The 16,397-nt window shown below is 33.8% G+C and overlaps 1 protein-coding gene across 6 annotated transcripts in view; it reads right to left on the bottom strand.

The window, feature by feature from the left end:
- Positions 1–16,397, bottom strand: part of LOC106460641 (poly(U)-binding-splicing factor half pint-like) — a 71,083-nt gene that overhangs the window by 49,682 nt on the left and 5,004 nt on the right. The window contains exons 2-6 of one of the 6 annotated variants that reach the window (XM_022387406.1): positions 10,808–10,868; positions 3,983–10,498; positions 3,335–3,456; positions 1,945–2,159; positions 1,569–1,615 (exon numbers count right to left, since the gene is read on the bottom strand). In XM_022387406.1, the coding sequence (XP_022243114.1) occupies positions 1,569–1,615; positions 1,945–2,139 (242 nt within the window). In that variant the 5' untranslated portion in view covers positions 2,140–2,159; positions 3,335–3,456; positions 3,983–10,498; positions 10,808–10,868. Of the gene's footprint in view, positions 1–1,568; positions 1,616–1,944; positions 2,160–3,248; positions 10,499–10,807; positions 10,869–16,397 lie in introns of those variants that run through there. The other 5 variants (XM_022387405.1, XM_022387407.1, XM_013920369.2 and 2 more) reach the window with 5 other exon arrangements.

The following is a 16,397-nucleotide window of genomic DNA, read 5'->3' on the forward strand; positions in this document are numbered from 1 at the left end:
TATTTAACAGTGAAAATAGTGAGACTAGGGGACACAAGTATAAATTTTGGCAAGGTATGAGTCATCTTCAGCTAAGACAGTTTTATTTTTCTAACAGAGTGGTTGGCCTTTGGAATGGATTGCTTTCGGATGTTTTAGGGGCAGTAAATTTAGGTGAGTTTAAGAAAAAGTTGATAAGTATATGAATGATTAAGACAGGCTTTATTTTTTTTTAATTTATTTAGAGGATGGAACAGCCAAAATGGACCAATAGGTTCCATGTTGTCCCAAAACATTATGTTATGTTAATTCCTTAATTTTAAAAGGAAATATTTAATATCTCAGTCTTCACCTATCTGTATCACATGGCATTTACACTCCAAATTGCCCAATTTAGATTTTTTCTTAAACCCTTTGATCTCCTGAGTTTAGCACAAAGTACTTATACTATAGATAGTGCTAAGTCATAATGTAAACATCAGTCCAAATTTATTCTTCAACTGAGATATAAGAGCTTGAAACAACTTAATGTTTGAAGAGGGGGAAGCTACTGCTTCATACAGCAAAATACAAACAAAACCAAATTTAGTGAAAGAATAAAGGTTTAAGCTGTGACTGTAAGTAATTTGTAACTTCACAGTCAATACTAAAAAGGAAGGAGCTGTTTTTCAATCATTCTTTTCATTGTACTTATATGTCCCTGGAATAAAGTATGCTGCTTGTGTAGAGAAACCTACAGATAAAATATACAATGTTACCAAAATTTTTTTTTATATTCATTTAGGAAGTTCTAGAAGTTTATGCAAATGAAATATGAAAACTGTAAAATAAAAATAAGTAGTTGTATTCCTATCATCATATCTTTCATGCAGACTAACTCCGTAAATTCCCAGATGAATCTTTAGCAAAAAATCTGATTTTTTTGTGCACAACACACTTTTAATGTTTGCTAAAAGACTGCCAAACTTTGTGAAGATATATGAAGTTAGAATTATAGTAATCTTTAATTCTCCAGTACAGGATAGACCCAATCGACTGAACTTGTGTATGTAAGATTAAAGAGTTTGCAAAAATACTATGTATTTGTGAAATAAAGTTATCTGCTAGGTAGTCCTGCGAGCCTGTAAATACAAGTATTCCCTTTCTGATAATTGTAAAAACCTTTGCCTGTAAAAACTAATGTCTGCATGTAGTACATGAACTGCTCATTTGCAGAAGGAACAAAAGTTTGTCCAAAGCTGATTAGTAACTTTTTAATTGCATTAAAAGTTAATGTTTTCAATATAATGTTTAGGGTATTTAAAGCTTTAAAGTTGTGCTTCAAATTCAACAAGATGGTTCAAGAACTGGGTTAAACTTTTAACACAGCCTGAAATGTCTACCAAAATATACAAAACTTCTGCTCCAACAGTATATAAGTTATTACAACAATAACATAATAACCTATTATATGTACTTTATCTTTCTACTTCTCAAAATATTACAAACAGTATATATGTTTTAAAAAAAAAAGTATGAATGTATTTTTACACAATTACATCCACAGACTGTTTAATTGTTATCTTACCAGTGGTTGTCTGAATACTAACCTACACATGAGGACTAAGGCCTGATGGTACTGGAGCAGCTTCTGTTGCTAAATTGACAAAAACAAAATGAAAAACAATCTGTTAAAATTGTCTGCTTAAAAATTTCATATGAAATGTGTCTTAAAGTAAAAATATTTAAAAATACTTCTGCAAAGCAAATATAACATTTTTTTTAGAGTTCCAAGTTCTAGCTAAAAATATGAACTCAGTTTTCAAACTGACTGCCTTTTCATTATTCATCCAATACTTTACTATAGCAACAATTTTAGCTTCAAAGAATGAATATACATGCTTGTAATAGTTAAATAATCTGTTAATATATATAGCTGCACTATCAGAAAATTCCTATTTTAAAGTTTTGCCCTTTGATACCTACCTGATGTTGGTGGGCTATTGTCTGCTTCATCAGAACATTCTTTATGCTTTGTTCCATGGCATACTTCTTGGCTTTAGTAACCATTTCCTGCTGCTCAGATGTCAGCTTCTGAAGGCCAATCCCTAACAGTGAGCTAGGGGATCGCATAGCCCCAGGTCCTGCTAAGATTGGACCAGTCTGTTCATGCTGTGTCATTGTGTTGGCCACATTAGTTTCTGCAGAAATACAAATACCTGTTAATAGGATTAGTTGGAACAACAATGAAAATGTTTCTTAAGTATGATTTTACCTATCTTTTTTCATCTTTCTCTATTCTAGGATATAAAGTTCAGCTACACTTTGATGGTAATAACAACAAAGGTAGAAAATTAGTTTCTGTTTGTTTCAATAACAGTTTAGTTTATCTGATGTTCATTCACAGGATTTACCAATGCTGGAATGAAAATAAAATTGTAACTTGTTTGATCCAATTTATATCTATTTACGTGTTCATTTCAATGATAGTCTACTTGTTTTACTCTGTAATTGCCATGCAAGTCAAACTATAATTAAAATCACTTAAATTACTGAAACTGAAAAATTATACACTTAATAATTGAATGTAATATGAAGTTAATTATTCCAAAACTTGTTCAAAATTATTTATTTTTAATGGCAGCAGCCAAACTTTTTGTTACACATAGGACATTTACATTTGGTCAGTGATATCAGTTTTGATTTTTGTTGAAACTCCAAATTTTCAAGCAGAAGCACATGTATTTCTTCACTTCCTGTTCTTTACATTGTGAGAATATTGTGTATTATATTTCCATCTATTTATTATATAATGAAGACTGTATTTGTAAAACTAAAATTTAAAATGGTTATTTGAAAATAGTACAAATCTATTGCACATACAAATAAATGTCATTAATTAAGCTCAAAATCAACAAATCAAAATGTAGATAATTCCCTTTAAAATAATATGTAGGTTTGTTTAATACTCATACATCATTTAATGACATTAACACATTTTAGTTTTTGAAAATATGTAAACACTTTTACTACTGAAACATAAAGTAGTAAACTCAGGGTACCAAACAAATGTAAATACACAAATCTCTATCATAAATTAAATGTAATGATCTAGTTAGTTCTATTTCATCAACCCTCAGAAATACAAGACCAATTAAATTTTGGACAAAAAAATAGTTCAGCTTTGATTTACATGTAAAATGCAGCCATGAGGCTATTTATAACCATAAGCTATGCTCTGCAATGGTATATCATATGACCCAAAACATAAAAATATGATTTGCAATTACCTGGTACCTGCCAAAAATAATTCATTGCAGGGCACTAAACAGGATAATTAAGTCAATGCAAAAAGTAGTGTGAAGAGAACGTTTACCACTGATATGTCAGTCAAGCAAATCTCACAGCTCCTAGCATTTTGAGCTGCTTTTTGCATGATTCGCACGAGCAAGAGCAGTTGTGCAGTGAGCAGGTTGCTTCTCTTGTTTTGCTTTCAAACTACACAGTACAAAAATACAAGAAAAAAGAGAAAAGAACGAAACATATCAACATCAGCATGGTCACCAAAATGAATACTGTATATCGCCCAGTCATGGTAAAAATTAATGTTACTGATACAAACCATTACTGTATCCACCCAGTAATAAATACTGTATTCTTAAAAACAATGTTAATTTATTTTATATTTATAACAATGATCTAGAAAAATCTCTTAGTCCATGGAAATTCTATAAAATGGGGACAACTTACTTTTTTCAAGACAATAAATATTAATAAATACTATTTTCATTAAAAATTTTAAAACTAGGGAATTGAAATAAATAAATATTACAGTTATATAAATCATGGTCTCATTACTAATTTTGTTATTACCAAAAACATCTTATTGTAGGCCCTCCAATGGCACATCATAGGGCAAATTAATGAAAAAGTAGTGCATTATATTAAAATATCATGGTAATAGGGTGACATGACATTTTGGGATGGCAATTAATAAATACTTAGAAATTAACAGTGTACTCACAGGGGTGTGGAATTCATATTGTCCAACGTCTGGGATGACAAGTTTTACTGTTATACTTTGCCCATTTGACAAGTATGTATATGTATATTTTTCACACTCCAGGTAAATTTCTAGGGAACTATACAAGAAACTAAAAATTCTAAAGTGCAAAAGTTTAGCACGTACACACAATCTTTTTAAAAAATGCATACTTTTATACTTCAAACCAAAACTAAATATACATATCCCTTTAACTTACAAATTCACAGTCACATACACAAAGTAACATATCTACTTAAACTACGTACATCCATTAATGTAAACAGTTTGTGCATGGGGTATTCTACATGTTGCACTGTAAAATCATAATAACTAAATGTTAAAAACCATAAAATACATATATATATATATATATGTATATAAAAATAGCTTAGGTGTATAACATGTTATACACAATTCCCAATCAAACTGAGCTGCCAATGACATTGTCCTTATTATGGTAACTGTTAAATAAAAGCAAAATCTTAAAAATTATATTCTATGTTTTTTACATTTTGTGGAGGAAAGAGGGAAATAGATTTGTAGAATATTTTTTCTCTTGGACAAGAATTTTTTCTGAAAATTTCACACCCCTGACTCACTATGGAGTTCAATTTTGTTACCTGTTATTTCTATATATTTGATACTCATATCAAGTTCTCTAAATATGAAAAAAAACCTCCTTAAAGATATCTGAACACCTGTGTCACTCGAAAGGTTTCTGCCACAAACAATCAACCTGAAAAGGTAACACACAGCCCCATTCCCCCCAAAACAGGGAAAAATAGTAATTTTTGGAAAAAAAGGGATGACCTGAAAAAGTACCAAATTGGAGATGTTGGAAGGCCTTACAATAGTCTATACAGATTTAATTTCTAGCTTTTTATGCAAAAAATGGAGCTAGTGTAAACTGTCTACTAAAATCAAATTATTCAAAATGATAAAAAGAATAAAAATAACTTAATAACGAAGCCATAATATATATATCAATTTATTGATGATATGATGCATTTGTGAGTACTTCATTAAGCCTACATCAATGAAAACATGTGGTATTTTGTGGCCAGTCCATTCCTGCAAGTAAAAATAGAAAGACACATTACATCAAATGATGTATTATGCAATATCTTAGAGTAAATTCGTAACCCAAATTCATAACATGCAGTACTACAGTGTACTTCAGATAACACTGACTGAAATAAAAGGCCATCAATATGTATTTCTTAAACATATCACCTCATTTTTTTTGAAAAAGTGTTTCTTTTCCCAGTCCGATTATAATGTATATACATATAACATATAAGGTAGTAACCAGAATATGCTAATATGAAAAGTGTGTGCTAATATGAAATTAGTATAGCTGAAATTAAAGAAAAATTCTATAAAACCATAAATAAACATTTTAATAGCTATTTTAAAAAACTATTTTTAATTAAATTTTGTTCAAGTTACTGTTGGTAAGACTTACAAGACCAGGAAATAACTACTGAATATTCTTATATGTACCCACAGCATAAATTATATACATAATACAAACTATTCTAATCAAACTGGGGCACAGGTAAGAATAATGAGCCCATTCTTAAATCTGATTTTTTAACATCAAGTGCCTCATTTCAAAGTCTAGTGTGGTTTTGTATAGCAAGCGTGTAGATGAAATGAAAAAATAAGCACAAATATAGTGTGAAACAGAAGGTTTTAGGATACTGTCAAAATCTCAGGAGTTTTGAAAGGAAATATCACAGCAAAACATGAGAATTAGTCTCAGAACTATTAAGCACTACTCCAGATTATAATATTAAAGTGTCAACCACTTCAATATTTAAGATTTACAGCCTGAAAACAAAATTCTTCAGTCAAAGCCTAACTTGGTAGCATTTACAAATATATCTATATATATATTTACATTCTTTGTCGTACATGTAGGCCATAGCAACAAAGAAACTGTTTTCTCCACTCCTAGATGACTGCTACATTTCTAGAAAGAAATACTACCAAAATAAAAAAGAAAGTCATTAAAGCATATTACATATGCACATAAAAAAATTGAAGACGTTCTACAGCAATAGCAAAACTGCACACATATGTAGGTGTTTAATGACTACCGAAATTAAATTCCTTTAGGCTTAAAGTCAGATTCACAAAGTTTCATAAAGTACTGTCACTTTGTGACTTTTAAAATTCACATGAATAAAGAAGGGCTTGCCAGAACTGGTAGTAAACTTAATATAAATTTAACTCAAACTTTTAGTAGTTTTGAGAAATTAGGATTGTACAATATGAAAAGAAATGTTTCTGTTTTAGTAATAAAATGAATGACAGAACTTTTATTATGTCAATTTATCTTAACAACTGACTAAAAAACTATATTCAGAGTTGATGAAAACAAAAAACTGTACATTCTATTGATGTACATATAATTACATTTATCTGAACACTAAAAAATATTGGTTTTAAGATTTTCTAACTGATTATGCTCAAAAAATAACAACACTGCAATCTTTTAGCAGGAATTCCTAATTAAAAAGCATTGAGGGAACACTTAAGTTTATTTTAAAATCATGCCAATGTAAGACATTTTTGAAAACTAATAATACTTAAACAGAAAATTTAATTGTACACAATGTGAAGGATGAATAAATGCTGGTTTCAATGTTCAAGATGCTTCTTACACATACTGCCATGTCTTTATACATGTTAATTCTGCTACACCATGTCAAATCAATTACAACTGTTGTGCTTCCTCATAATCAGCAAGAAATTACAGAAAGCAATGCTATATTGCAGCTCTAGCAACAACAATTATGAATCACTATCATTAAACATTTTTAAAGCTCAAATATAAATACAAATTAATTTTGATTGAACCTTTATATGTTAGTGGTCACAGCTAGGGGTTCTCTCTGTAGTTTTACCTAACTTTGCAAGTTTAAACCACACCTAATGTGGGGTCAAACCAGACTCCTAAAACAGGGAGAAATCATTTCTCATTCCAAGTGCCAACAAGGTTTTGAAAAATAAGGAATCTTCACATTTCTATATCAAACATATTCACAATGTGAAAACATCATTTAATAAAGGAAATGTTGTTTGTTTAGAGGTTAATTATTTCCATGATGTGTGTGTGTGTGTGCAATTTTAAGCACTGAAAAACTTTTTTCAGAATCTAAGATAAACCATTTTCATTTATTTTATTTTTTTGCAATTTGAATAAATAATGTCACCATGCAAAATAATTCAAAACCATTTTATAAATTCCCTGCATTTTCATTTTTTAATTTACATTCGAGTGTTGGTCATGATTTTTAGACTTAGCAGGATTTCCATGCCTATGTGCATAACATTGCTTTTTCTTATATCTTGACAAATTGAGTAGTACAAATTGAGTAGTTTTGTCAAATTCTGGCCTAAAATGAAAGGCCATTGAAAAATTAGAGAAAACTTTTTTTCCAAAGGGTTATTCTAAAGTAATTTGCTGTAAACATTCTGAGTGAAGGAAGAATACCATAATGGGCAGCAATGTACAAGTTTGATTGGACTGCATACTTAAAATGCAATTATATCTATAAGTAATTAGTACAGCAGCATTTCTCAAACTGGGGTCCACTAAGGTACTCCAGGGGGGCAGCAAGTCATGTATAAAATTCTATAAAACATATTTAGAAAAATATGACTTATAGATAGAATAAAAATATTTTTTGTAAAAACAAACTTATGTGAATTAAAACATTTAATCTTGGAGTAGCTTTTCAAGTGCACAGAATCCTTTTTACAAACCAAAAACCATTGACATATTTGGGGATCTGCAGAAAATGTTAAATTAAAAGGGGTTTCCAGAATAATACCTCTTTATGGTCTATATCTTACACAATTAACAATTACCTCCTGCAACAAACAATCAATCAAATAAACACAAATATGTGTGTTAAAAAAATACACACATGATACTCTTCCAAATCATCATTAACACTTTTCCAATTAGGTCTATTTATATACATTTAACTCTTTTTTTTTCTTTGTACTGAAATAAACTTTAACAACAGATTTGTATAATTGATATTAACATACTAAACATGGGGATATCTGATTGAGAATGCTGAATGACTTATCCTGTCTTGTGCTTCCTGAGTTCAAAGAATGTGTATTGTTTCAGCAATTTGTCTGGCCAATGTCTAGAATTTGGAAACCAAGTGTGATGATACTGTTTGTTGCCTTCAGCACAGTCAAAAAAATAAATCACTTGAATCTTGTTGTGGGAAATAAAAAGTAAAGTCAGAACTTTGATGTCAAAGTTTAAAGGTATTTATCTGGTCACATGACTTCTGCCTAACTTGAACCTAACATCTGGATCCATGAAAGCTAAAGGATACTGTCTTTAGCTCTATGTTTGTGTTAAATTACAAAATCAAGAAAAAAATTAATAAATTAATAGTTGGAGTATATGTGCATAACCCTGTATTTAGTAGTACTTGGGCTTTCATGGAAATAATTTTTGATTTTTATTTATTTTTACTTGTATTTCACTTGAAAAACCTATATTTCATTCTTGTGCTAGACTGTCAGCACTAAGGTGTTATTTAATTTTTTTTTTTAAATTCAGCTAGTTTAAAATAATGTCCCCTATATGTATTACAATTATCCTATTTAATGCAAATTTTGAAACCTGAGAGTTTATCCTTCAACACTTATGTACTCATTTAATACTTTATGTTTATATAGTATTGTAAATTAAATTTCTTTTAATACCTGTATCAAAAGACAGAACGTTGTGAAATAACTCGTTTTGCTTTGAAGCTAGTGTTGTCACTTTTGCATTTAATAATTTTAATGAATCAGTGCTCTTTTAAAGTTGTTTCCCAATTGTGTGTGTCTCCAATTGTATGAAAATCACATTATGGAACAAAAGTTAAATCATTAGTGTATAGAAATGGAACATTGCATTTCAGACAAAAAATCTGCTTATAGTACAAAGCATAACATTCTGTACTGCCCTTTTCTCCCTCCTGTTGTTTGGTTAGAGAAATAAAATCCAATAATTTTACATTCACTTACAGTAGTACTTGTTATCATCTTCAGTCACTTGTGTTTAATGTGGTGAGGGTTTTAACAATTTACAGTTGTGATATATAAATGTACTTTGAAAACCTCAACTGGAAAATGATTATGACTTAGAGGGACTCTAAAATTAATTTTTTTAGATAATTCAAATGATAAAGAATTACACCAACTTTTTAATAAAGTTCTTTCTAGAAATTAAAAAAAATTCTGTAACATCAGGTATATTTTACAAAGGTTATGATAAGATGTACATAATTACAAATGCAAAGTTCACTCATAAAGGTTACTAAATGGAGAGACTGCCACTTATGCATTTACAAACAATGCATGCTTTTTCTTTCTTTTCTTAAAAATAATACATCACCTTTTGCAAACAAATGATAATTTTTGCAGTTTTTTACATTCTGCACTGGAAATTAAAAACTTAAATGAATTTTGTTTTATTACTCTTGATTTATCACTACCAAGAAAGCCAGTATAAAACTGTAATTAGTAACAAACACTTTTATAAGCTTTAAAATTCTTAAGTATTTTCTTAAGTATTATACGATTGTGTAGCAAAAGACATATTTTGAGCACCAAGGGCTTGTAATTTTTTGATAATCAAAAATGTTACTCAAACATGATAATTACTAATGAAAAACTGAAAAGTTAATCATGCCATTTTAGGCTAACATTAGTGTAACTTAGACCTGTAACATAAAAAATATTTTAATATGCTTTATTACTTCTTTATGGTTGCATTCCCAACTTTTAAACATTAGCAAAATGACAGAAGGCTGCTCAGCCCATCAAGGCCACCACTTAACTAAAAACCTTCAGCAATGTTAAAATTTACTCCAAATATGGTAGAACTTCATGTTTCAGATTCCATAAGAATTGTTCATTATAACTTAGCTAACTACACACGTTGAGGAAATTTAAATATTCTTAGAGAAATCCCTAAGTAGTAAGGTATAGATGTATTACCTATTTGAAACGTTTTATTTTACAAAAAACATGGGAAAAAACCTTATATTGCCATCTTTCCTTCTTGCTAAAAGAGTAAAATCTCAACAACATTGTTTTCAGTATCACTTTACTCCACTAGAAATCATGCCTGTATAAAGAACAGGTTCATATGACAGGCAGAAATACTTCTACAAATAAAATTTTTTTTTCATAAAATACTGAAGAAAGCACTGGCAAGTCTTCTGGATACATGGAACTCTACATCAGAAATATGCTGTGTTAGTAAGACTTGGTAGTTAAAGAATGCACAAAATACTTCATGACTATAGCTAGGTACGACTTATATTCTAATAAGCATTTGACTTCTAATACTAGTAACAACATAACTCATACAGTGTGTTTTCTGTCACAAAGGTTGACCTTTCCTAGTTTGACACACCTTGAGGGTAGATCCCTTGTGTACGACGACTCTTCTGTCTCTGAGTAAGACTAATGAAATGAAAATATTACTCAGTTGTTCAAATATCTTACCAAAGTGAAACTAATATTGTTAAATCAAGAGCTTTTGTTTACTGATACTGTACTTGACTTTACTGCATCAAACACCAACTTACAAAATCTAAAACTTAAAATGCAAGGAAAAAATGTTGATATATACATAAATATACTGTACTAGTGTATGTCGTATCTTTGTGAATGTAAGTTATACCATTCATTTTCATATTCCACAATTATATCACAAGTAATCCAAAGGAATTATAATGTATTGCATTATAAGCAGTCTTCATTTGAACATACCATCCAACTTCATTTTCTTTAAAGCTGGTTCTTGTGAAGTGTCACTTCCTGATCCATTCACCTGAAGAAGATGAACATAGTTTACATCTTTTGTCTACTACATGAGAGGTTGTCTTAAAATAAAAAAAGATGATGAACTACATAATATCAATTTCAAGTAAACATTTTACCATGACCAAATATAAGCACAAAAATAAAAATCATAAGCTCACATAAGCCTAAAAGCATGTTTCATATTTTTCCCTTTAATTTGTTTACCAGATATTTAAAAAATATATCGATCTTACACTTTAATGTAAAATTACAAAAGCATGGCAAACATCTATGTTCAAAACAAAATTTTGTATACATCAACCAGGTATGCATAAAATTCTTCTTAATACCTCCATAACTTATGTCATAATGTTGCTTATTCTCTCATTTCAGTAAGAATACAAGTATTGCTAACCAAAAACAAGAAAAGATTAGTTTGCATAAAAGTGTAAGAGCCTTGAACATCACTTTTGAAGGCATTAGCAAATGGTGCTTGTTCCTTTTTTCCCACTAGCAAAGTTATCATTTTCCTGATTTGAAAATGTATTTCCAAACATACTTACTTCTGCTGACATGTATAGCTATTTCTCAATCTTCATATTTGCCATCTAAACATCGTGTTCACTTGCCCCACTTGACTGCCCTCAGCAATATCTAATTTGCAAAACTTCACACCGGTCCTCACTCTATGCAAGTACTATATATATAAGCACTGTATGTCGACAATATAATCACTTTTGTGAGACTTATCCCATCCCAGTCACTAACACCAGCTCTTAGTGGGGAGGAAGGGAGCGAGAGCATCAGCATAGGTAAGTATGTTTGGAAATACATTTTCAGATTAGAAAAATCATAACTTCCAAAACATACATACTTCTGCTGACATTTGTAACTAGAATACCACATTGAAAAGGCAGAGGGACCAGTGAGGGAATAATTCATACAGAAAGCATCTGCATAGAACGAAGGTGTACCATGAGAGGTGCTACCCAAGCAAGGTAAACCGCACTACATCAAGAATAGGTATGCTCTACACCCAGAACTACAGAAAAGTGAAAAGGGGGGAATATTACACAAGTATGTATGATGGACCAGCCCCAACCAAGTGGGCAAGAAGAATTACACTTACCCATGGAATTATCAAGAACATGGAACACTGTTCAACCAAGGGCCTAAAAACAACCCAAGACCTGACAGTCTTCATAAGAGGGTCAAAGCACACCTCCACTGAATAGGTAAGAGTCCTGCTCCTCTTGACATCTGAGAAAAACTTCCAGGGGCCCAGGTAGGAGGGTCCCCAACTTCGCCCTCTTCTCCGAGAGTGGACAAAACTAAGCATCCAAAGGAAAATCCTCTGTCCACCTCACCAGCAACTGGGAACTGGGTGTGGTAAGGACTCCTTAGCTCCACTAGAAGCAGTAGGGGGACATGTATGCGGTGGGGAGCCCTAAGGAACAGGTCTCCGGAGACAATGCAACAGGTGAAGCACATTCCTCAAGTTTAAAAAGCAAACCAATCTTGACTGATTCAGCTCTAAGATCAGCAGGGACTGGCAAAATCCCCTTTAGTTCATGAGTAGCAGTTCATTGGATTTGTATTGTGAGATAATACTTACATCCAGAATTGCATCTAGATGGTCTTAAGGAACACCTCATCTCGACAGAGCCTGTTGCCGCCATGAACCGATATAAAGGTTGCCAGTGCGGGATTGAAAAAAATAAAAGCACACCTGACTGGGCAACACTTGGCACTGAGTGGGATCCAACAGAAATAAAGAGGGACCCTAGAATAAAAAAACTGTTGATCAGGTAAAAAAGTTACACGACTCCTTGTTAAAATCTAGCAGAGGTTGTCAACAGCTATGGAGAAGGGGAGAGGGGGAGGTAAAAATCCCACAGAAGAGGAAACTGCCAGATCATGAACGTAATGAGATAGGAAAGTGTGGGAGAAGACCACATACCAGCCCGCAAAATATCCCCCAGAGAAAAGATCAGATGAGCAGATAATGACATTGATAGATGCCAAATCTGGTGAGAAGTGATGTGGAGTATATTCCAATCTAAAAGAGATAACCCCAAACAGGCTATAGGAATCAAATCCTGAAGTCCCCTGGTTAAAGTAATGGGTGATAAATCCAAGGACACTGCAGGATCCCACTAAATAAAAAACAGGTGCATAGGGCTCCTTAACAGTTCTGTACAAGCCACAGAACATCAAGTGCTCTGACTGGACACAAAAAGATAAGGGTATGATAGATTGTAAAGATGAGAAATGCCTGGGAAAAGAATATGAGAAAAGAATTTATTCCCTTCTCTGGCAGTGAGTCTTCAGTAGGAAGGATCTGTCTGGATAGAGCAAAAAATAGGTGGAAGGATAGTGAGTCAGTTGAACAGGGATGGCAAATAAATCAGAACAGCTGCATCTGGAAGCTAACAACAATAGAAATATACCTTGAGGGAAAGGTGATACAAAGAACAGGGGGCCATAGGTTTGAAGGGATAAAGTGATAATGAATGAAAAAAACAACTCTAAGCTACCAATTAGGCAACTGAAATGATAGTTTGGAATGAAGAATATGGAAGGATCAGAAAACAAGATAGCACAGGAGTAAAAAAAGCCTTCGTGTGAAAGGAAGCAGCAAAGGATGTTGTATATAATGCAAAGTAGAAGCCAAACCTTTCAAAAATCCATGTCAAAAAACTAGAAACTATAGAGACCATTGGATGAAGTGGCTTGAAGGCTCACCAAAGACCCACTGATAATATGTAGTACATTTCAATCAATAGATTGCCATAGTAGGTTGATGGAGGATAATGTTAAATAAATAGAAACTGTAGAATGAGGGATTCTAGGGAAGCCAAAATCTCCAAATCCATACAGTGGGAGAAGGTGACGTAAGCAAATGCCTAACAAACCCTTCCCTAGCATGAAGTCTGAGGGGAGAAGGTTGAGCTTGACTCAAAGTGCATTGAAAAACACCCCAAGATGGACCATGTATGGAGTTGGTGAGAGAATGGATTTTTTCAACCTGATATGAAGTCCACCCTTCTGGCATCTGAAAGGAGAATACGTGGATGTAGTGTGGCAATGTAGTGTGCCAAAAGAAGTCAATTTTCCAAATAGTGATGTGTACACAGACCCAGAAAATGAAGATGCTGCTCAAAGGCCCATACTACTTGGCAGAAAACATATAGTGCTGAAGCAAGTCCAAAAAGGAGAGCCTGGAACTACTATATCTGGTCCTTGAGCAAAATATGTAGAAAATGATGAAAAGACTGCTATGGGGATGTGAAGGGAGGTGTAACATCAAACTTGGTCATCCAAAGATCAGGTGTGAAGTGCCATTGAAGTTGAAGATTCCATGGTGAAACAAGAAGGCTGTAGGAAGAGATTGAGTTGAGACAGATTGATGATAAGAAGCCAATCTCTAGTGTTCTTGGTCACCAGAAAAAGATGAGAATAGAATCCTGGATGAACAGGATTGACCTTCTGAATGGGTAGATATCAATGCCACTGATGCCATCCCAACCTCCCGAAGATCCCCGAAAATACAGACAGAACTGATTCTGTAAACCAATAGGATGAGGTGTCGAAGGTGGGGGCTGCAAGATGCAAATCATCGATCCTTCAGAATTACCCGTTGGAGTAGAAGAGAGACAAGCAGACAATGTTGATAATGAAAACTGCAAACACGACGTATAAAATCAGGCTTCGAAAGTTTCAGGAACTCCAGAAGACTAGTAAGGCCGAAAAAGGGGCGACTCCCAGAAATCATGAAGAGGAGTATCACAATACAGTAGTAGGAGTGAAATGAATCCACAAAAATGGAGATCTGGTAAGAGAGATAACAGGTTCTACACTGGAACCCCATAGATCCAACAACAAATTCAACTGTTGAGTGTCCAAATATACTACAGCCAGACGACGATGAGCCAGGGCATGTTGTTCTGTTAAACAAGGGGAGCAAGGCATAGCAATACTCTCTCATAATTGCATTGCAAACATCCCAGCATACACGGCAATATACGGAGAAGGAGGAAAAACTAAAAAATCCCCCCCCAAGATCTATCTGGCAACAAGGCAGAGTAGACTCAAAAGCCAGGGGATGAATCCCTAAAGTTTCACAAACTCGCATAACTATAAGCAGAAAAGAGGCAGAAGGTGGCTGATCAGATGAGCCCACAGTAGAGGCAGCTCTAGTGAAAGAAGAAGCAGAAAACAGTACCTAAATTCTCCCCCGTACATTCAGGTTCATGATGAGAAGCCAACTCTGAACCCCCAGGGCTGCATGAAGGACTCCCCCCCAACTACCACCAGACAACAAAGAAGGAATGGAGGAAGTCTAGTTAACCCTTGTGCAAGAAACCATTACACAGGAATTCATACCATCTTTTTTTTCTTTTTCCTTTCTTGAACAGCAAAAGAAAAACAATGAAATATCAGCAATGGGAAAAACAAACAACAGAGTACTATGCATACAGTGCTTATATACATTACAGGGTGTGTGAGGACCAGTGTAAAGTTTTGCAAGTTATTTGCAAAGATATTGCAGAGGGCAGTTCAGTGGGGTATAAAGACTGGAGCAAACAAACACGATGTTTAGATGGCAAAGATGAAAATCGAGAAATAGCTAAGTGTCAGCAGAGGTATGCATGTTTTGGAATTTGGGATTGCTGCTAGAAGCAGCATTCTTCTCTAAAACAAACTGTAATATTGTGTCATAATTATATCATGAATTAAATGTTAATATACGAGGCCTGTGAGAAAAGTATCCGACCTTATTTTTTTTGCGATAACCTAATGGATTTGAATCAAGCACGCTTGCATGAGCCGACCTTGAACCTTCGTGCGCATGCGTGAATTTTTCCCGTCAGTTGTTGGCAAGCAGCCATTGAGTGAGGTAGTGTGTAGTGCTCTCGTCGGTTTTTCATTGCAAGGAAAATGACAGAACGACTGGAGCAGCGCTACTGCATCAAATTTTGCCAGAAACTGGGAGACAGCCAGGTGGAAACCATTCGGAAGGTTCAGACGGCTTTCGGTGACGATGCTATGGGCATCACACAGATTAAGGAGTGGTACAAACGGTTTAAAGATGGCCGCACAACGGTGGAGAGCGAGCCACGCTCCGGTCGGCCATCAACATGCCGAAATGACCAGGTCATTGCCAAAGTGAACGCTATGGTGATGCGGGACCGTTGCGTGACTATCCGAGAAATTGCGGAAGAGGTGGGCATCAGCACTTTTTTCGGCACATTCCATTATGACCGAAGATTTGGCTATGAAGAGAGTGGCGGCGAAATTCGTGCCGAAGCTGCTTACGGCGGAGCAAAAGGAACTTCATGTTGAAGTCTCACAGGACATGCTGGACTCCACAAACAGTGACCCCGACTTCATGAACACCATAATCACTGGTGACAAGTCTTGGGTGTACGGGTACGAACCGGAAACCAAATCCCAGTCGTCACAGTGGAAGCATTCGACGTCACCAAGACCAAAGAAGGGCCGCCAAGTGCGCAGCAACGTCAAAGTGATGCTGACTATTTTCTTTGACTCCCGT

This window comes from Limulus polyphemus, unplaced genomic scaffold (genome assembly GCF_000517525.1).
Source record: "Limulus polyphemus unplaced genomic scaffold, Limulus_polyphemus-2.1.2 Scaffold807, whole genome shotgun sequence".
NCBI lineage: Eukaryota > Metazoa > Arthropoda > Merostomata > Xiphosura > Limulidae > Limulus > Limulus polyphemus.